This window comes from Loxodonta africana, chromosome 1 (genome assembly GCF_030014295.1).
Source record: "Loxodonta africana isolate mLoxAfr1 chromosome 1, mLoxAfr1.hap2, whole genome shotgun sequence".
In the NCBI taxonomy this organism is placed as follows: domain Eukaryota; kingdom Metazoa; phylum Chordata; class Mammalia; order Proboscidea; family Elephantidae; genus Loxodonta; species Loxodonta africana.
The window spans coordinates 103798696-103821123 of NC_087342.1; the positions used below are offsets into that span (position 1 = coordinate 103798696).

Sequence of the window (22428 nt, forward strand, 5' to 3'; positions counted from 1 at the left end):
GATGACACAACCTTGCTTGCTGAAAGTGAAGAGGACTTGAAGCACTTACTAATGAAGACCAAAGACCACAGCCTTCAGTATGGATTGCACCTCAACATAAAGAAAACAAAAATCCTCACAACTGGACCAATGAGCAACATCATGATAAACGGAGAAAAGATTGAAGTTGTCAAGGATTTCATTTTACTTGGATCCACAATCAACAGCCATGGAAGCAGCAGTCAAGAAATCAAAAGATGCATTGCATTGGGCAAATCTGCTGCAAAAGACCTCTTCAAAGCATTGAAGAGCAAAGATGTCACGTTGAAGACTAAGGTGCCCCTGACCCAAGCCATGGTATTTTCAATCACATCATATGCATGTGAAAGCTGGACGATGAATAAGGAAGACCGAAGAAGAGTTGGTGCCTTTGAATTGTGGTGTTGGCGAAGAATATCGAATATACCATGGACTGCCAAAAGAACGAACAAATCTGTCTTAGAAGAAATACAACCAGAATGCTCCTTAGAAGCAAGGATGGCGAGACTGCGTCTTACATACTGCAGACATGTTGTCAGGAGGGGTCAGTCCCTGGAGAAGGACATCATGCTTGGTAGAGTACAAGATCAGAGGAATAGAGGAAGACCCTCAACGAGGTGGACTGACACAGTGGCTGCAACAATGAGCTCAAGCATAACAACGATTGTAAGGATGGTGCAGGACCAGGCAGTATTTCGTTCTGTTTTGCATAGGGTCACTATGAGTCGGAATTGACTCGATGGCACCTAACAACAACAATCTTTATCTAAAGAGTTGGCTTTGAGAATGGTTTTAGTTTTGGGCTAACAGAGTCCAGGGGCCATGACCTCTGGGGTCCCCCCAGTCTCAGATCACTAAGTCTGATCTTTTTACTGAAATTTGAGATCTGCATCCTACTTTTCTCCAGCTTCATCAGGGATTCTGTGTTGTGTTCCCTGTCAGGGCGGTCATTGGTGGTAGCCGGGCACCATCTAGTTCTTCAGGTTTCAGGCTGATAAGAGTCTCTGGTATATATGGCTGTTCCTTTCTCTTGGGCTCGTATTTTCCTTGTGTCTTTGGTACTCTTCATTCATGGGTCATTTTTAATGTAAGCAGTGTTACCTGCTAACACAGCTGACATTCTCCTTTTATCAGAATTTGAGGAAACAAAGCTAGAAAATTAACCCAAGGTCAAACCAATAACCCGCTGCCATCAAGTCTGTTCCAACTCATAGTGACCCTGAAGGGCAGAACAGAACTGCCCCATAGGATTTCCAAGGCTATAAATCTTTATGGAAGCAGACTGCCACATCTTCTTCCCGCAGAGCAGCTAGTAGGTTTAAGCCTCCGACCTTTCACTTAGCAGCTGAGTGCTTAACCACTGCACCTCCAGGGCTCCTGCATTGTCCATAGGAAAGGCAAAAGTTTGTTAACTTTTTACTAAATTTTAACTAACACGAATAGCTCAGTCAGCAAAGCTTTGGACGAGATGAAAGGCCAAAGTTAGATTGTAAATGGGCGTGTTATAGAAAGATTTATGAAGGAGACTGACATGATTATATTTGTACTTTAAATATATAATTCTCTCCCTAGGTAGTATATTATTAGCATGAGAATGAGGAAATTGGAGCTGTCCAAAACTGTTAGCAGAGGGTATTGTGGTAATCAGGTTAAAACGACTACTTGTATGAAAGCCGTTTAGGAGGAAATGTATTCAGAAGACATTTAGGGAAAAAAGAGTTATTTTAGAAGGAGGATAAGTGAGTGAGCTGTTGCTTGTGAGGGAAGGAAAGGATTTAGAATTATTCCAAGATTTTGGGCTTGGTGACTTAGTGGCCCAATACCAGGTACTTTAATGTATGAGTCAGAATGTGGAGAGATTACTAAAACGCTTGGAGTTAAGTAAGGTCTTTACAAGTATCAGAGAGTCTGGGATCAGGAAGCCTGACCTGTATGTTTAGTTAGAAGTGGAAAGAAAAGGTCTAGCACTCCTCGGTCATGAAAATGGAAAGACTAGGTAGTATAATGGAGTGATTCAGAACGCTGCTTTTGTTCTACCACCAAAAGGTTTTGGTGACCATGAGAAGAGCAGTTTCAGTGGCGTGGTAGAAACCTGATTGATGCTGACCGAGGAGTGAGTGGGAAGTGTGGACATAGAGATAAAGATCTTTGCAGAGATGAGGCTGAGTGGAGAACGGAGGACTAAAGTAAGGCAGTAGGTAAAAAAAAAAAAAAAAAGGAGTGGACAAAAACTTTTTTTTTTTGAGGGATGGACAGATGATCAACACAATGTACATATTCTAGATTTGTAGAAGTCTTATTGGTTGTTGATTTTATTTTTGTTGTAGAAACAGCAGTAAACCAACTGGATCAGTTGAGCCCAGAGGAACAGTTGCTGGTCAAGTGTGCTGCAGTCATCGGTCACTCTTTCCACATAGATCTGCTACTGCACCTCCTGCCTGGCTGGGATAAAAACAAGCTACTGCAGGTGCTGAGGGCTCTTGTGGATATACATGTGCTCCACTGGCTCGGTAAGAGCCAGGAGCTTCCTGCTGAGCCACTATTAGTGCCTCCCTCTATCAAAATCATTGAACAAACCAAAGAGAAGAAGAGAAAGCCAGGTGAGGAAGGGCTGCTCCCTTGTTCTCAGGCCTGAACAGAATACCCCAGATGGGGGTACCTCTGTTCAGAAAGGCCATCAATAGCATACATGAGGGGCCTCTGCCTTTTAATGCATAAGGCTAAGAAACAGGAAAAGAATTATCATTTTAATCATGAAGGAGCCATGGTTATAGTGAAAAAATGTCCCACAGTTTTCAGGATAGGCTTAAAAGCAAGAATTCTATTTCCTTGTTAACCCATGTGTCAATAGTTGTGTTTTTATTTTTGGTTCAGAAAATATTACATAATCCTTTATTGGCTTCTAGGTGTAAATGATGAGAAAAGAGGAAAAGCCATTTCTATTTTTAGAAACTCACAAAGAAGGTAAACACATGGTATTGAAACACATGAACAAAGCAAGATATAAATTAAATAGTTTGCAATCTCAGATTCTTCACATGAAGAATAAGATTGTGGCTTAGACCACCTAAAAAAACAAAAAAAGCGTATATAATCCTAAAGCGTATATAATCCATAAATAATTTCACTTTAACTTTGACGTATGTTTGGCTTCTATATTTGAACAGGACATTTTTGATGATTTGATGTTTATAATTTAGAATAAAAAAACTCAATTTACCCAAACAAAAACCAAACCCACGGTCATCGAGTCAATTCTGACTCATAAAGACCCTCTAGTTCAGAGTAGAACTGCCCAGCAGGGTTTCCAAAGCTGTAAATCTTTACAGAAGCAGACTGCCACATCTTTCTCCTGCAGAGTGGCTGGTGGGTTCACACTACCAACCTTTCAGTTAGCAGCCAAATGCTTTAACCGCTGTACCACCAGGGCTCCTAAGCTCAGTTTAGGAGGAGTAAGTAAGAAATCTACCCAGTGTACTTATGCATCGCTGATCCTTTCTCCCCCCTTATACTAGTTATGGTCAGTATCACTCTCAGATTGGTACAGAATTCTTTGTACAAAACAGTAATACCAACAAGGAGATGTAAATAAAATTTTCTTATAAACTAGAAATTTGCCACATTTTAGCATACAAAGACTTTAACAGAGACACTAACTTACATTTTTCTGTATTTCAGATACTGGCTCAGCTCCTCTCAGGCTACATGAGGAACAACCCCCACCTGAAACTGAGGTGCTAGAATTTGGATTGCCTCTCTTACGGGAAGCTGCACGGGAGCTGTGGCCCAAGGAACAACAGATAGCCCTGCACCTTGAATGTGCCTGCTTTCTCCAAGATTTGGCCTGCCGCTGTGGGAGCTGCCATGGAGGGGATTTTGTTCCCTTCCACCGTTTTGCCATCTGTTCTACTAAGTGCTCCAGTGGGACCTCCCGATTCTGCAGTTACAAAGATACTGGCTCGGTGCTAACACAAGTGATCACAGACAAATTGCAGCTGCCTTCTCCCCAAGGTAAACCCAGGGGCAGAAAGGGGACATGTGGGCAGCACTTCTGCTGATTCATGTACTAGAAGCTCTTCATCAAAAAGTAGAGTAAGATTAAGGGAGAAAAGTAGGTAGAAAGAACCATTTATCTCTGAAGTGTCAGTGATTCAAAAAAATGTAACTTCAGAGTTAAAAGGAACCTTCGAGATCATATTTGTTTTAATTGGCAGCCTTGAACAAGTTACTTAACCTCAATTAATTGAGGAAAATAAGAATACCAACCTCATAGGGTTGTTTGAGGATTAAATGAGTTAAAGTATGTAATGTGCTTTGAGTAGTGCTTAATTCTTTTTAGTTATTATTTTTTAGTTCACTACACGTATATTGAGACTTCATATGTATCAGATGCTGCACTAATGTTAGGAATACAAAATGAATAAGATTCAGTCTCTGTCTTCCTAAAGCTGTTCGTTGTTTGGGATAATACAGACAAATAGAGAATTCCAGTATGGCATGGTAAAGTCAGTGGAAATGGTATGCATAAAGCATTGGGTTTCCTACAGAAGTGGCTGCTAGCTCAACCTGCGGAATGAGTCAGAGAGGACTCTCCCTTGAGGGGGATACTGCCAGAACTGAATCATGAGGGATAAGTAGGAGTTAGCTACTTGAAGGTTAGATTAGTGAATAGATGTTCTTCATAGCCTATAATCCTTCAACTGCATCGCAGGTAAGAGCTCATCCATTTTTGTTTTAATATTTTTAGTTAGCTTACCTTACACAACAGCTCATTCATTGTCTCCAGCTGTTAGGAAGTTTCTTCTTTCATGAAGATGAAATCTACCTCTTGGCAACTTCTGTTTTTCATAGTGGTGTCCACTTTCGTATTTGAAGATGGCTGTCAAGACCCAATCAAATCTTCCCTTTCTCCACACTTTGATAGAAGGGAAGTTGGCATTGGCGTTGGTGGGGGGACACAAGTGAGTGATGGATTGTTGATGGTGAAGATCTAAAATGAGGGATTTGACCTGTGTTCCTAAAGCAAACCTAGCTGTAGCGTTCTGATGACTCTATGAAGATGGGCCATTGACTTGGAACAGATGGTCATTGGCTAATGAACTCTATTGCATCTACATTTTTTGTACTTGAGAAAGAAGAAAATAACAGTAACTATTCTGGTCTGGCATTATGGAGAAATTGTGCTGTCGTTCACAGTTCCTGTATGGCTCATTGCTTTTGAGAGGTCAGTGTCAGTTTTAAGTTAGACAACCTGGTCAGTCTCCATGAGAGAGACTCAAGATGTTTCCAGCACAGCTGAATCCTGAAGGGGCTTCCCAGACCCAGGACCTCTGTTCATAGCCATGGAGACCAGACGCTGAACAACTCCAAAGTGTGTTATTTACAGAAACCGTTGACTCGATGGCAACGGGTTTGTTTTTTTTTCTGGTATGATGTGATGGTACCCCTTGGAGTTGTGCACTGCAGCAGTGTTGCCAAACCCCAGTTATCTTAGTTGTTTTTTGACATCATTACCATCAGAGAGCCAGCCAGCCCCTTTACTTAGCACAAATCCTTCCTATAACAGTGCTCTTAGGCTCCTCATCAATCCCACCACCCATGCTTCTGAGCCTTAGTAGATAAAATCTCAACGTCATTCCAGTCTTTGCTGTTTTGATCTGTAAGGAAGTAGCTGCAGAAGAAGAATCAAATCTGGAGGATAAAGGCCCCTTAAGGCCAGCTGGGTAAAGCTGAAAATCTCTGTCAGTCACTGTGATTCTAGTGGACTGTGCCATCTTGTGCTTTCATGATTTTCTTTACTGGGTCTTAGGCCCTATGGTTTACTCTCATCTGGTAATAAACCTGATCCAGACATATTCAGGGATTTCCACTATTAGAAGTAACCATCAGTCCAGGATACACAAATTCTTTATTGATTTCTTCATTTAGCAGGCATTGAGTGCCTCTTGTGAGTTGGGAACTGGTTAGGAATAAGGGGAGTTACTATCTGGATCTTGATAGGGAACTGCCAAAAATTGAAGAAGATTCAGAAGAGGGCACGGAACCAGGGATATCATTGCTTATGTCAGGTGTATCTTGGCTGAAAGCAGAGACTATCCGAAAGATGTTTACCTGTGTTTTATTTACTGTACAAAGGCATTCAACTGTGTGGATCGTAACAAATTATAGGTAACATTGCAAAGAATGGGAATTCTGGAACACTTAATTATGCTCATGCAGAACCTGTACATAGATCAAGAGACAGTCGTTCGAACAGAACAAGGGGATACTGCGTGGTTTAAAATCCGGAAAGGTGTGCATCAGGGTTGTACATTTCACCATACCTATTCAATTTGTATGCTGAGCAAATAATCCGAGAAGCTGAACTATATGAAGAAGAATGGAGCATCAAGATTGGAGGCAGACTCATTAACAACCTGCATTATGCAGATGACACAGCCTTGCTTGTTGAAAGTGAAGAGGACTTGAAGCGTTTACTGATGAAGATTAAAGACCACAGCCTTCAGTATGGATTACACCTCAACATAGAGAAAACAAAAATCCTCACAACTAGACCAACAAGCAACATTATGGTAAACAGAAAAGATTGAAGTTGTCAAAGATTTCATTTTACCTGGATCCACAGCCAACACCCATGAAAGCAGCAGTCCAGAAATCAAATGACCTATTGCATTAGGCAAATCTGCTGCAAAAGATCTCTTTAAAGTGTTAAAAAGCAAAGCTGTCACTTTGAGGACTATGGTGTGACTGACCCAAGCCATGGTATTTTCAGTTGCCTCGTATGCATATAAAAGCTGGACAATGAATAAGGAAGACCAAAGAAGAATTGATGCATTTGAATTATGGTGTTGGCAAAGAATATTGAATGTACAATAATCCCCCCTTACCCCTGGGATAAGTTCCAAGACCCCTGAAGGTGCCTGAAACCATGGATAGTACCGGACACTGTATATACTGTTTTGTCCTATACGTATGCGTATGATAGTTTAAGTTTTAAATTAGGCACAGTAAGAGATTAACAATATTTAATAATAAAATAGAACAATTATACAATTAATAATTAAAATAGAACAATTATACTGTAATAAAAGTTACATGAATGACAGAGTGGGATGGCGCGAGATTTCATCGCACTCCGTACTCGTTTAATGTTTTTGGGCTGCAGTTGAGTGCAGGTAACTGAAATCGTGGGAAGTGAAACTGAATAAGGGAGGGATTACTCTACCATGGACTGCCGGAAGAATGAACAAGTCTGCCTTGGAAGAAGTACAGCCAAAATGCTCCTTAGAAGCAGCGATAGTGAGACGTCATCTCACTTACTTTGGACACGTTATCAGGAGGGACTAGTCCCTAGAGAAGGACATCATGCTTGGTAGAGGGTCAGTGAAAACGAGGAAGACCCTCAACGAGATGGACTGACACAGGGTCTGCAGCAATGGGTGCAAACATAGGAACAATGGTGAGGATGGCGCAGGACCGGGCAGTGTTTTGTTCTTTTGCACGTAGGGTTGCTGTAAGTCAGAGCTGACTCCACAGCATCTGACAACAACTATTTGTATCACAAATAGTTGCCATTAAGGAATCTGCAATCTACCATCATAATTTTACTTTGTAGGCTAATGTTAAACTCACTTGTCATCTTTATAATGGCGAAGGCAGGTAGACCATGAGCCGAGCTATGGAGGAAAGGTGGTCAGGAATTTAAAATGTCCTCAGGTAATCCACACACAGATAATTAAAGATCATCATCTTTTTCTCCCTACAGATAGTTTTCAGTTCCAGACAAAGCCATTCAGCAGGCAGGAGACCTTCTCAAGTGATCATTGCAGGTAGATAGAGATGAGGAGGGTGGGCATGGAAGAGCCAGAAACGGAGAGACAGATGACCGTTCAACTGGGGGCACAGACCAGGGCGGGTATCTTACCACCCGGGAGTAGTGATTCTTATCCTCAGCCCAGAATTCAGGCTAACAGAGAAGATTGAGAAAGTCAGTTCTCTGTAGGGAAATTATTTCTTAGTGTTTAAGAAAAAATTCAATAGCTTTCACACGTACTGAACACACATTTTTTTTTTTCAGCTATAAATTTGCCTTCTCAAATACTTTTAGCCCCAGATGATATCAAAATGAATTTGTTTCCTGTGTACCTCTTAGCTCTCTAATACCTATCCCATCGATTTTAAATATCCTTGCCTTGGGATCACCATCTGCTGTATATACAGTTTCCCCATTTCACTTATCCAACCTGATTTCCTACTGTTTTCAAACAATCTATTCGACATGAACCACCCCCTCACTCATCTGTGTGTGTCCTTGCTCACACAGTTTCTCCCTTTTTAAAATGCCCAATGACCTTCACCTCCCTCCACTTATCAAAATGTTCACTGTCTTTCAAGGCCCTCCTTGATTGCCACTTTTCTTTTCCCACCTGAGCTCTGTTCTAGCTCAGAGAGTTCCTACCTCAGGGTGCCTGTGGAAAGTGTGCTGGACTAGTAGTCAGAAGAGGTGAGCTCTAGTTTTGATTGTACTGCTCAGTAGCTGTGAGGCCATATCACTTAATCTCACTGAGCCTCAAGTTTCTCATCTGTAAAAGGGAATAGTCATTTTTGCCTGCCTGAACTGCAGAATTGTTGTAGGATCAGGTGAAGTAATCAGGTGACGGTGTCATGTATAGTCATATTCAAATGTGCTAGTAGAGAATTCCAATATGCTAATATGAAAATATATTACTGCCTTGTATCATTTTTATGCTTATATTGAACTCTTCTGGTAATGGTGTTTTCCCATTCAGATTCTGAGAACTTGGGTTGGCTTTAGGTTTTTTTAAAATTCCTAATAGAACTTTGCAGTTAAAGGTCTGGTTCCTGGCTCTCAAAAACTTACAGGGTGATGATACAGAAGGATAGACATAGAATTTAATGAATTACACAGAAAAGTTTTCTGGAAGAAATGGCTTTGAGACCTGGTAATACTCTGACAAAAGTGTCAACTTTGTGGCCACTCTCAGTTCTTCATCTTCTCTCCATAAAGGACAGAGGAAGAGTTCCTGGATCGAGTGAACAGGATGCTGGCTCAAACCAGCCCTGAGAAAGACATGTTGGCTGCAAAGTCCTGCCACTGTGAGGAAATTTTGAAGTTAGTGCTCTCACCTCTCACCCAGCACTGCCTGGTCATTGGAGAAACCACTTGTGCATTTTATTACCTGCTGGAGGCTGCTGCTGCCTCCTTGGACCTGGCAGATAATTACATGGTGAGCAAGTTCTGCTCTCTGTCCTGAGCTGAACCCGTTTGCTTTGGGAATTTGATTGGGATTTCTTACTATCAGGTCACCTTGATTGAGGAGTAGAGGAAGTGGGAGGGAGAAAGGAAGTGGAGGGATTTAGGAAAACTGCGTGAAGAGCTCCTGCTTCTAACTTTAAATCCAACCCTGGTTCAAATTCTAACCTCGACCATCATCATGACCTTGCTCCAGCCCTCACCCTAATCTCACCCCAGCAGCATCCTAATCCTAATCCAGCTTCTTCACCCTTACCATCTATCTGTCTTGTCCGGAGGCCTTCTTTTACTTGAGGAAGGCAAGCAGTCTTCTGGGACAACCCTCAGCCTTTTCGTTCTTCAGAAAGCACAAGGTGAAGATCTGTCAGTTTGAGGAGGCCACTTTCTGCAGTCTTCGATCAGAGGTAAGGGAGGGAATAACCTTGAAGCTTTGGTTATTTCGCTTTGAGGGTTACCGTATTATTATTATCTTTTTTTAGTCTTTTTTTTTATCTTGCTTTAAGTGAAAGTTTACAATTCAAATCAGTTTCTCATACAAAAACTTAAACTCACACATTGTTATGTGACCCTTGTTGCTCCCCCTACAATGTGACAGTACATTCCTCCTTCCCACCCTGTTATTTCCCATGTCCTTTCTACCACCTCCTGTCCCCCTCTGCCTTCTCATCTTGCCTCCAGACAGGAGCTGCCCACGTAGTCTCATATGTCTACTTGAGCCAAAAAGCACACTCCTCACCAATATCATTTTATGTTTTATAGTCCGGTCTAATATTTGTCTGAAGAGCTGGCTTCAAGAATGGTTTTAGTTTTGGGCTAACAGAGAGTCCAGAGGCCATGACCTCTGGGGCCCCTCCAGTCTCATTTAGACTATTCATTAAGTCTGGTATTTTTACTAGAGTTTGAGGTCTGTATCCCATTTTTCTCCTGCTCCATCAAGAATGCTCCATTGTGTTCCTTGTCAGGGCAGTCGTTGGTGGTAGCCAGGCACCATGTAGTTCTTCCAGTCTCAGGCCGATAGAGTCTCTGGTTTCTGTGGCCCTTCCTTTCTCTTGGGCCCATGTTTTCCTTGTGTCTTTGGTGTTCCTCATTCTTCTTTGCTCCAGGTGGGTTGAGACCAATCGATGCATCTTAGGTGGCCGCTTGGTAGCACTGAACACTGCAGAGGCCACTCACAGAAGTAGGATGCAGAATGTTTTCTTAATACATTTTGTTATGCCAGTTGACTTAGATGTCCCCTGAATCCATGGTGTATACCTGAAACCCCATCCCTGCTACTCTGACCTTCAAAGCGTTCATTTGTATTCAGGAAACTTCTTAGCTTTTGGATTAGTCCAGTTGTGCTGACTTGCCCTGTATTGTGTGTTGTCCTTCCCTTCACCTAAAATAGTTCTTGTCTACTCTCTAACTACTGAATACCCCTCTCCCTCCTTCCCCACCCATGTAACCATCAAAGAATGTTTTTTTCTGTGTTTAAACCTTTTCTTGAGTTCTTATAATAATGGTCTTATACAATATTTGTCCTTTTGTGACTAATTTCACTCAGCGTAATGCCTTCGAGGTTCCTCCATGTTGAGATGTTTCATGGATTCATTGTTGTTCGTTATTGTTGTGTGGTATTCCATTGTGTGAATATACCATAATTTGTTTATCCATTCATCCGTTGATGGGCACCTTGGTTGTTTGCATCTTTTTGCTATTGTAAACAGTGTTGCAGTGAACATGGATGTGCATGTATCTGTTCAGGTAAAAAAAAAAATTTTTTTTTTTTTTTTTTTGGAAGGCTCTTATTTCTCTAGGATATATTCCAAGGAGTGGAATTTCTGGATTGTATGGTAGTTCTATTTCTAGCCTTCTAAGGAAATGGCAAATCAATTTCCAAAGTGGTTGTACCATTTTACATTCTCGCCAGCAGTGTATAAGAGTTCCAGTCTCTCCACAGCCTCTCCAACATTTATTATTTTGTGTTTTTTGGATTAATGCCAGCCTTGTTGGCGTGAGATGGTATCTCATTATAGTTTTGATTTGCACTTCTCTAATGGTTAATGATTGTGAGCATTTCCTCATCTGTCTTTTAGCCGCCTGAATGTCTTCTTTGATGAAGTGCCTGTTCATATCCTTTGCACATTTTTTAATTGGGTTATTTGTCTTTTTGTTGTTGAGGTTTTGCAGTATCTTATAGATTTTAGAGATGAGCCATTGATCAGATTTGCCATAACCAAAAGTTTTTTCCCAGTCTGTAGCTTGTCTTTTTACTCTTTTGATGAAGTCTTTGGATGAGCATAAGTGTTTGATTTTTAGGAGCTCCCAGTTATCTAGTTTCTCTTCTGGTGTTTGTACGTTGTTAATAATGTTTTGTATACTGTTTATGCCATGTATGTGGGCTCCTAGCATTGTCCCTATTTTTTCCATAATCTTTATCGTTTTAGATTTTGTGTTTAGGTCTTTGATCCATTTCAAGTTAGTTTTTGTGCATAGTATGAGATATGGGTCTTGTTTCATTTTTTTAGCAGATGGATATCCAGTTATGCCAACACCATTTGTTAAAGAGACTGTCTCTTCCTCACTTAATGGACTTTGGGCCTTCGTCAAATATCGGCTGCTCATAGGTTGATGAATTTATGTCTGGATTCTCCGTTCTGTTCCATTGGTCTATGTATCTGTTGTTGTACCAGTACCAGGCTGTTTTGACTACTGCGGTGGTATGATAGGTTCTAAAATCAGGTAGTGTGAGGCCTCCCACTTTGTTCTTATTCAGTAATACTTATCCAGAGCCTCTTCCTTTTCCATATTAAGTTGGTGATGTGTCTCCATCTCATTAAAAAATGCCATTGGAATTTGGATCGGGATTGCATTGTATCTGTAGATTGCTTTGGGTAGAATAGACATTTTCACAATGTTGAGTCTTCCTATCCATGAGCAAGGTATGTTTTTCCACTTTCGTAGGTGTCTTGGTTTTTTGCAGTAGTGTCTTATAGCTTCCTTTATATAGGTCTTTTATGTCTCTGGTTAGATTTATTCCTAAGTATTTTATCTTCTTGGGGGCTATTGTAAATGGTATTGATTTGGTGATTTCTTCTTTGACATTGTCTTTGACCTTGGTGTAGAGGAATCCAACTGGTTTTTGTATGTTTATTTTGTATCATACTTTGCTGAAATCTTTTATTAGTTCCAGTAATTTTCTTGTGGACCCTTTGGGGTTTTCTGTGTATAAGATTATATTATCTGCAAATAAAAATACTTTTACTTCTTTCTTACCAGTTTGGATGCCCTTTATTTCTTTTTCTAGCCTAAATTGCTCTGGCTAGGACCTCCAGCATGATGTTGAATAACAGTGGTGATAAAGGGCATCTGTGTCTGGTTCCCATTCTCAAGGGCAGTGCTTTCAGACTCTCCATTTAGGATGATGCTGGCTGTGGGCTTTGTGTAAATACCCTTTATTAGGTTGAGGAAGTTCTATTCCTGTTTTGCTGAGAGTTTTTATCCTGAATGGGTGTTGGACTTTGTCAAATACCTTTTTTGCATCAGTTGATAAGATCATGTGGTACTTGCCTTTTATTTATTTGGTAGATTACACTGATGTTTTTCTAATGTTAGACCATCCCTGCATACCTGGTGTGAATCCCATTTGGTCATGGTGAGTTATTTTTTTGATATGTTGTTGAATTCTGTTGGCTGGAATTTTGTTGAGGATTCTTACATCTAAGTTCATGAGGGATATTGGCCTGTAATTTTCTTCGTTTCTGGCGTCTTTACCTGATTTTGGTATCAGGGATATGCTGGCTTCGTAAAATGAGTTTGGGAGTATTCCATCCTTTTCTGTGCTCTGAAATACCTTTGGTAGTAGTGGTGTTAAGTCTTCTCTGAAAGTTTGGTAGAATTCTCCAGTGAAGCTGTCAGCAGGGCTTTTTTGTTGTTGTTGTTGCTGGGAGTTTTTTAATTACCCTTTCAATCTCTTCTTTTGTTACGGGTTTATTTAGTTGTTCTAACTCTGTGTTAGTTTTGGTAGGTAGTGCGTTTCTAGGAATTTGTCTATTTCCTCTAGGTTTTCAAATTTGTTAAGAGTATGATTTTTCATAGTATTCTGATTCTTTTAATTTCAGTTGGGTCTGTTGTGATATTGCCCATCTCATTTCTTATTCAGGTTATTTGCTTTCTCTCTTCTTTGTCTTTTGTCAGTTTGGCCAGTGTTTTATTGATTTTATTGATCTTTTGGAAGAACCAGCTTTTGGTCTCATTAGCTCTTTCAATTGTTTTTCCTTTCTTTATTTCATTTAATTCAGCTCCAATTTTTATTATTTGCTTTTTTCTGGTGCCCAAGGGTTTCTTTTGCTGTTCTGTTTGTTTGAGTTGTAGGATTAAATCTTAGATTTTGGCCCTTTTTTCTTTTTGGATGTGTGCATTTATTGCTATAAATTGACCTTCTGAGCTCTGCTTTTTCGGTGTCCCAAAGGTTCTGGTAGGATGTCTTTTCATTCTAATCTGATTCTATGAATTTCTTTATTCTGTCCTTAATTTCTTCTATAACCCAGTCGGTTTTGTGCAAGGTATTGTTCAGTTTCCATGTGTTTGATTTTTTTTTCCTTGCTTTTTCTGTTATTGCTTTCTAATTTTATGGCTTTATGGTCAGAAAAGATGCTTTGTAATATTTCATTGTTTTGGATTCTGTTAAGGCTTGCTTCATGACTAATATGTGGTCTATCCTAGAGAATGTTTCATGTGCATTGGAAAAGAAAGTATACTTGGCTGCTTGGAGTGTTCTGTATATATCTGTGAGGTCAAGTCAGTTGATTGTGGCATTTAAATCTTGTGTGTCTTTATTGAGCTTCTTTCTGTATGTTCTGTCCTTCACTGAAAGTGGTATGTTGATGTCTCCTACTATTATTGTGGAGCTGTTTGTCTCTCTTTTCAATGCTGTTACAGTTTTTTTTATGTATTTTGGAGCTCTGTCTTTGGGGACATAAATATTATGGTTATGTCCTCCTGATATATTGACCTTTGAATCATTATATAGTATCCTTCCTTATCCTTTGTGATGGATTTTAAAGTCTATTTTGTAAGAAATTAATATTGCCACTCTTCTTTTTTGATTGTTGTTTGCTTGATATATTCTTTTCCATCCTTTGAGTTTTAGTTTGTGTGTTTAAGGCTAAGGTGTGTCTCTTGTAGGCAACATATAGACAGATCGTGTTTTTTTATCCACTCTGCCACTCTCTGTCTCTTTATTGGTGCATTCAGTCCATTTACATTCAGCATAATTATTGATAGGTATGAGTTCAGTGTTGTCGTTTTGATGTCTTTTTGTGTGTGTTAACAGTTTCTTTGTTCCACTTAATTTCCTGTGCTGAGTCATTTTTCTTTACATATTTTCTTCTTTCTCATTGTTGTTGATTTTGTATTTGCTGAGTCTTGATGTTTTTCTTGTCTTTTATTTTGATGTGTAGGATTGTTAGTTTCCTTTGTGGTTGCCTTAATATTTACCCCTATTTTTCTAAGTTTAAAGCAATCCTTTATTTCTTTATATTGCCTTGACTCTCCATATGAAAGATCTATGACTACATTTTTTAGTCCCCCTTTTTTTTAATGTCGTATTTTACGTAATGACGTGTCTGTTTCCCTGTTTCAGGTGTTTTAGCTTTGATTTATTTTTGTGATTTCCCTATCTGGGTTGATATCTGGTCACTCTGTCATGTGTTCTAATTTTGGGTGGTTCTCTGATATTACTGACTTTCTAACCAGAGGACTCCTTTAGTATTTCTTATAATTTTGGTTTGGTTTTTGCAAATTCCCTAAACTTCTGTTTGTCTGGAAATGTCCTAATTTTGCCATCATATTTGAGAGACAGTTTTGCTGGATATGTAATCTTAGTTAGCAATTTTTTTCCTTTAAGGCTTTATATATGTCATCCCATTGCTTTCTTGCCTGTATGGTTTCTGCTGAGTATCAGAGCTTAGTCTGATTGACTCTCCTTGGTGGATGACTTTTTGTTTATCCCTAGCTGCTCTTTGGTTTTGGTAAGTTTGATTATAATATGTCTTGGTGACTTTCTTTTGGGATCTGCCTTGTGTGGGGTTCGATGAGCATCATGGATAGTTATCTTCTCATCTTTCACAATATCAGGCAAGTTTTCTGCCAACAAATCTTCAACAATTCTCTCTGTATTTCCTGTTATTCTCTTCCTCCCTCTCTGCTACTCCAATCACTTGTAGATTATTCCTCTTGATAGAGTCCTGCATAATTGTTAGAGTTTCTTCATTTTTTTTAATCATTCATCTGATTTTTCCTCAAATATGTTGGTGCCAAGTGCTTTATCTTCAGTCTCATTGATTCTGAGTTCCATTGCCTTAATTCTGCTCTTATGACTTTCTGTTGAACTGTCTAATTCTGAAACTTTATTGTTAATCTTCTGGATTTCTGTTTGCTGTCTCTCTCTGCATTCTTACAGCCTATTAAATTTGTCATTACGCTCTTGTCTAATCAGCTTAAGTTCCCCTAATGCGTTGTCTCCATGCTGCTTGGCTAGTTCTGCATTTTGCCTGATCTCCTTCCTGATCTCTTGAAGAGTCCTGTATATTAATCTTTTGTATTGTACTCCTGTAATTCCAGGAAGTTATCTTCATCCAGAAGATTTCTTGATTCTTTGTTTTGGAAGCTTGCTGAAGTCATTGTGGTCTGCCTCTTTATGTGATTTGATATAGACTGTTGTCTCCAAGCCATCAATAAGTTATTGTATGTGTTTTATGTTTTCTTACTGTGTCCTAGGTTCTTGTTTTGTTTTTTGATATGCCCAAATAGGCTGCTTGAATGAGCTAGTTTGATTATTGGCGCCTTAGAAGCTCTAACATCCTGTCACTAGGTGGTTAGAGCTGTTACCAGGTATGTGAGCCTAGCAGTCCGTTCACTCTTCTTATATGGATTCAGCTCAGGTGTCCTGGTAGTCAGTCACCAAGTGTGTGGTAAAGGCCTCACCTGCCGTCCTAGACAAGGAAGGGTGATTGGTGTATGCACAGGTATCTGGCTGCAGTAGTGGGTGTCACACACTGAGCGAGGCAGGGGGCTGACAACCGCCCCTGAGTATCTGTGAGGAAAGCATGCCGCTGTTCCTTAGAGCACGTAGGTGGGTGGCTTTTGCAGCCAGACTATGGGTACCCACTGCTGTTGGCTGTAAGTACTGGGAGGTACCACTTATTCTTGGACCCCTGTCACGGGTAGCTTGGTGTCATGCGTGGAACCAGCAGTTCTCAGGGCCCTGATACGGGTAGGTAAGGATCATGCTTAATAGGCAGAACAGTGTCAAATGTCACGAACCTGCCTTTCCACCATGTAGCTGAAACAGTTGAAGTTAGACTTCAGGTATATACTCTATTTTACTGTGCTAATGAGGGCCTACACTGTTAAAATGAGCTCACACAGGTCTATGCAGTAGTGAAAGGCATTTAAAGTCCATGGACCCCTTATGCCTGTCCCTGGGTAAAGGAGCTGTTTTCTGCCCTGAGTTCCCGGCTTAGAAAAAAAAAAAAAAAAAAAGGAGCCAGCAAATTATTTTTTCCCTGTTTGTTAACTTGTTCCCTCTCCAAGGGCCGGAGAGTGGCTCAGGGCAAGGGCAGGATGCAGCCGGCTGGAACCCAGTACAGAGCAGGAAAGGAGCAGGTAAGTGGGAGTGAGGTTTTTCCCGAAGGAGTATGTTTGGATCGCAGTAGGTTAAATGCAGGTACTTAATTTTTGCTAACTGAAGGCCACTTCTCCCTTCTGGAGGGTTGAGCAGACTGTATGCTGCTTGTTCTCTCTCAACGTAGAAAACGTGTCCCGAATGCTACTGGAATCAGCCTTTGGGGCGCCAGTTCTTGCCGGGTCAGGTCTGGCAACTCCTTGCTGCTGCTTAACTGTTTCTCCCTCCCCCTGCCGCTCAGTCCGGTTCCCGAACTTTGCTTTTGGTGTACAGGGCTCCTAGTTTGTTATATGATCAATTCACTTGTTTTTTCAAGTCTTTGTTGTAAGAGGGATCTGACTACTCCAGCATCTTGGCCCTGCCTCCTCTAATTTTTTGTTTTTTGATGTGCGATTATAAATGTGATAAAAGGTTATACAAATTCAAAACAGAGAAACATAAAATACAGAGAGTTGTTGCGTGCCATCAAGTTAATTCCAACTCACAGCAGCCCTACAGGACAGAGTAGAACTCCCCACTAGGGTTTCCTAGGCCATAATCTTTCCAGGAGCAGATTGCCAGGGAGAGTCCCCACTAAACTCATAACATAATTAGTAATTTGGTGCATATTCCACCAGCTGTTACATAGCGATATCATCATTTTAGTTACTTTTAATAGGATCATATTCTACACTCTGTTCTGCAGCTGACTTTCGTTCTTAGTACAGATTGAACATATTTGCATGTTGCTGTACGCATCCATCACACAGTTCACAGCTACAAGTACTCCGTCAATGGATGCATCATAGTGGATGTAACCATCTTCCCCTTCATCTGCATTTAGGTTGTCCCTAATTTTTGGTTATTATAAACATTGCTACAGTGAATATTCTTGTAAATTTCTCTTGTGTCATGAGACTGTTTCTGTGAGAGAAATTTCCAGGGCTGGAGATGCTAAGGCAGAAGATATGGACAGTCTTACATTTAATAAGTGTATTGCCAAATTGCCTACTAAAAATATTATATCAATTTTGATTTTTCTTATTTCTTCATATCCTTGCCAATTATCTGTCTTTTTAAACTTGGTAATTATAAATGAAAGTAATGTATAAATGAAAGCCAAGTGGTGTTTTAATATGTATTTCTTGATAAGAAACATTCTCATATGTTTATTGGTCATATATATTCATGTAAACCTTAAAATAACCTGGTTAGGAGAATAAGCGTAACATGTATGATGCACTTGAATGCAAAAGGGCATATTTGAGTTGTCCACTGTGGTGCATTATTTGTGCTTTAACAGAGAGGTCTTTGGAGCAAAGTGAAATAATTATTTCTTTCCCTTCATAAGAAGTTATTGTGCAGCCTGCCAAGACTATTCTGGAATCACATAATCTTTATTACTTCATGGGTTGAGCCTTAGAATGTGAAGGTCTGTGATCACCTCCCCAAGCCCCACCCATGTCAGCTATGGTGGCACAACCTGTGGAGGAGAAACGGGGGATTTGGTGATATTTCAGACTGTTTCTGTAGCATCTGAGAGCATCTGAGTCTCTACCTAAATGACTATCCTGTCCTATTCTAGCAATATCTCTTCCTAAATCACAGCTTTCTCTACTGCTCAGTGCCACATGTGTGGAATATGAGAAAGGAGGGTACCTTCTCCATCATTCCGTTTTCTCACCCCTTTACTTGCTTATGGCCCTCCTGGTGCTTGTTAGTGTGACTGCTGACCAGGCTCTCCTCCAACCCAACTCACCCCCAGCACCTCAGTCATCTCGGCTACACATCCCCAAATAAAATAGCCAGTGTGTGATGTTCAGAACCGTGTCCATGTACTATTCCCACACTTATATTACTATTGCTCATTTTTCCATCTCCAGGTCTGTTTCAACATGGGACAGATCACCTTGGCCAAAAAATTGGCTAGGCAAGCCCTTCGACTACTGAAAAGGAGTTTCCCTTGGACCTGGTTTGGTGTCCTTTTCCAAACATTCCTGGAAAAATATTGGTATTCCTGTTTCCTGAGCCAGCCTCCAAACAACCCTAGTGAGAAGTGAGAAGCCAGTCCAACTTACTCTGGTCCCCTTTAGGGCCACAGAGAACTGTACCTCAACTAGGACCCAGCCTGGAGCTTTGCATCTATTGCCCTAAAACTCCTCTTTTCAAGTACATACAGTTACCATTTCTAGCTCTTCCACCTTACTCCCCCAGCTAGTGAAACATAGCAGAATGAAGACTCCTTTTGATTTTGGAGAGTAGTAATACACTATCTCTTTGAAATAAAGATACATATATTTGTGTGTATATCTATTTACAAACACATGCATAGATACATGTATTACTATCCATATACACAGTAAAGAAATAACATTAAATTACCCATAATTATTAAGCTATAGTAATTTATAGGAAATACCTTCACCAAAAATAGAAACCCAAAGAATTAACTTTTTAAAAAATCTCTCTAAACTTTTCCTGGTCAAGAGGGAAGAATTAAAATGGCATATGGGGTTAGAAGCAGTGGGACCCCAGGAGCATTTGAGTTTGAAAGTCTGGAGGTGGCACTGTGTTGAGTAGACTTGAATTTCTTGTGGGGAGGCACAGTTGGGGAGTTGTGCAGGATAAGCGTGTGCCAACCATCCTGTGTGTCACGACAGTAAGAAGAAGTTGGCAGTACTGCAGCAACGGGTGCATTGCCTCTCCCTGCTCTGGCAGCTCTATAACCTGGAGACCACAACCAGCAATCGCAGGTTTGCCTACCTGGCCACGCTCATGCAGAAGAATTCAGCCGAGGAGTTCTCAAATGAAGCCCAGGTGAGCAAGTTCTTGGTTTTGGCATGGTTCCACAACAGCCCAGGCTTAACTGGACAACACTGATTATGTGTTTGAGCAAGGCTTACCAATTTGGAGTTTATGGAGGGGTTTCCAGGTATGGGATTATTGTGAACTCCCTGAATTGAATACAGAATTTTGTGTGTATATTCAAAAGAACACCCTGGGTGGCACAAATGGTTAAGTGCTCATCTGCTAACCAAAAGGTTGGCAGTTCAGATCCACCCAGAGGTGCCTTGGAAGAAAGTCCTGGCAGTCTGCTTCCAAAAGATTATACCCCTTGAAAACCCTCTGAAGCACAGTTCTACTCTGAAACACATGAGGTTGCCATGAGTTGGAATCGACTTGATGGCAACTGGTTTTGGGGATGTAGAAAAAGGGTCATAGCTTTTATCAAATTCTCAAATAAGTCCTTGTTTTAGAGGGGTTAGAATTGCTGATTTAGGAAAAAAAGAAGGAAAGAAAATATGTCTTCCTAATTTTCATATCTGGCTCTCTCTGTCTTTTTCTCCTATTCATCAACAAATATTTGATGAACACCAGTTATGTGCCAGGGTCTGATCTTTACACTGAGAAAACAGATAATAAATGAGTAAAATATATAGTATGTTAGGCGATAGTAAGTGCAATGGAGAAAAATAAAATGGAGGTAGAAGGATATGGACTTCTGGGTGGTGGAGTTGCAGTTTTAAATGAGGTGATCAGAGAAAGCCTCACTGAGAAGGTGGCATTTGAGTAAATATCTGAAAGAGGTAAGAAAGCCACATGGATGTCTGGGGAAGAGTATCCAGACAGAGGACACAGTGAATGCATAATGCATGCCCTTTGTATGTAAGAACAGTGAGGAGGCCATTGTGACTCAAGGGGAGGAAGAGGAGAGGAGACAACCAGGAGATCAGAGAGATTGGAGAGGGCTGGGATGGCAGATGGTGCGGGCCTTGTAGGCCACTGTAGGGGTTTTGGCTTTTACTCTGAAAGAGATGGGAAGCCACTGGTGGTTCTGAGAAGAAGGGTCAAATTGCATTTTGATAAGATTATTCTGGCTGCTATACTGAGAACAAACTGAAGAGGAGATCGAGGATGGAAGCAGGAAGGCTAGTTGGGAGGCTCTTGCTGTAACACATTCAAGAGAATGGTGGTAGCTTGGACCATAGCAGGGGCAGTAGAGGTAGGGAAGAGTAGACTTTTGAGAGGTAGAGCTGATTATCAGTCTTTTTGAACTTGATAATCTACGAATGAAAGTTATATGGTGGTTTAATATGTATCTATTAATAAAAAACATTCTCATGTTTATTGGTCACATATATTTACGTTTTTATGAAATGTCCAGTCATGTCTTCTGCTCATTGGAGTGTATATAACTTATTTTCATGTAAACCTTAAAATAATCCAGTTAGGAGAGTAAACCTAATGTGTGTGATGCACTTGAACACCAAAGGGAATATTTGAGTTGTCCACTGTGTGGATCATATGTGCTTTAACCAAGAAGTCTTTGGAGCAACTGATGGATCAGTTCTGGGATGTGAGAAAAGAAAAGTTAGGAATAACTTTAAGACTTGGGGCCTGGGCCTCTAGAAGGATAGAGATGCTCGTAATTGTAATGGGAAAGTCTTCAGGAGGAACATATTTGGGGGAAATTTGGGAGCAGATTTGGACGTGTTTAACTTGAGATGCCTGTTAGACATCCATGTGGAGATGTTGAATAGGCAGTTGAATAGACACGTCTAGGGTTCAGGGAAGAGGTCTGGGTTGGAAATTGAAATGTGGGATTCATCATCAGCGTGTAAATATTTAAAACCATGAACCTGAGCCAAGGTCACCAAGGGTCTGAATGTAGAAAAAAGAAGAGGTCCACAGACTGAGTTAAAAATCTCCATTTTTAAGAGGTCAGGGTGATGAGAAACCAGCAAAGGAAACTGAGACCTCCTGCCAGGTCTCAGTTGCCAGGAAGTTTGGAGCAAAACCAAAAAAGCATGGTATCCTGGAAACCTGGTGAAGATGATGTTTCAAGAAGAGAGCTATCAACTAGCTATAATTATAATAGAGATTCTAGGCAGCAGTTCTGAAGAGCTCCAAGGAAGAATCAGAGGCTTTAATTGAGAAAACACAGAAGAGGTACAGTTTGACCAGTGTTTCGAAGGACAAAGTCTTGGGTTAGGGAAGAAAGAGAGGGGCAAGTAGAAAAAGTGGTTTATTTCAAGGTGGGAATGATCTTGTGAGAATGATCAAATTAGGAGGAGTATGTTTTCATAGCAAGAGTAGAGGCAAGTGGTAGGGACACCAAGGATTCAGATTGGTTGAGCAACAGGGTATCATAGTGGGTTCTGACACAGGAAAGGGACAAGGTGGACATCTGGTGTGAAAGTACAATGGGGATATTTTGCCCATGTTTGCTGTCCCACAGGTTATCTCTACTTATGTGGACCTCTCTAAGTACTCACAAAGCATGGGTGACAGGGAGAAGTGGCTGCACTCTGAGAAGATGGCCATTCAGAAGAGCAGCGTATGTTGGTTCTCCAGGGAGGAATTGTTGGCCACAGCCCAGCTCATGCAGGCCTTAGCCTATACCAAACTCTGCCTCGGCCATCTTGATTTCTCCATCAGCCTGGGTAATGGTGGTTAGGGTTGGTGGGTCTAGGGCTTTTAAAGAGTCCAG

At 40.7% G+C, this 22428-nt stretch overlaps 1 protein-coding gene across 11 annotated transcripts in view; it reads left to right on the plus strand.

Annotated features, from left to right (window-relative positions):
- LOC104845806 (adenylate cyclase type 10-like) overlaps positions 1-22428 on the plus strand; it is a 63798-nt gene that overhangs the window by 38141 nt on the left and 3229 nt on the right. For 10 of the 11 annotated variants that reach the window (XM_064285645.1, XM_064285633.1, XM_064285609.1 and 7 more), the window contains 8 exons: positions 2346-2618; positions 3697-4029; positions 7784-7847; positions 9047-9266; positions 9571-9696; positions 18821-18993; positions 19598-19754; positions 22177-22381. In XM_064285645.1, coding sequence (XP_064141715.1) covers positions 2346-2618; positions 3697-4029; positions 7784-7847; positions 9047-9266; positions 9571-9696; positions 18821-18993; positions 19598-19754; positions 22177-22381 — 1551 coding nt within the window. The remainder of the gene's footprint in view (positions 1-2345; positions 2619-3696; positions 4030-7783; positions 7848-9046; positions 9267-9570; positions 9697-18820; positions 18994-19597; positions 19755-22176; positions 22382-22428) is intronic. The other variant, XM_064285596.1, reaches the window with a different exon arrangement.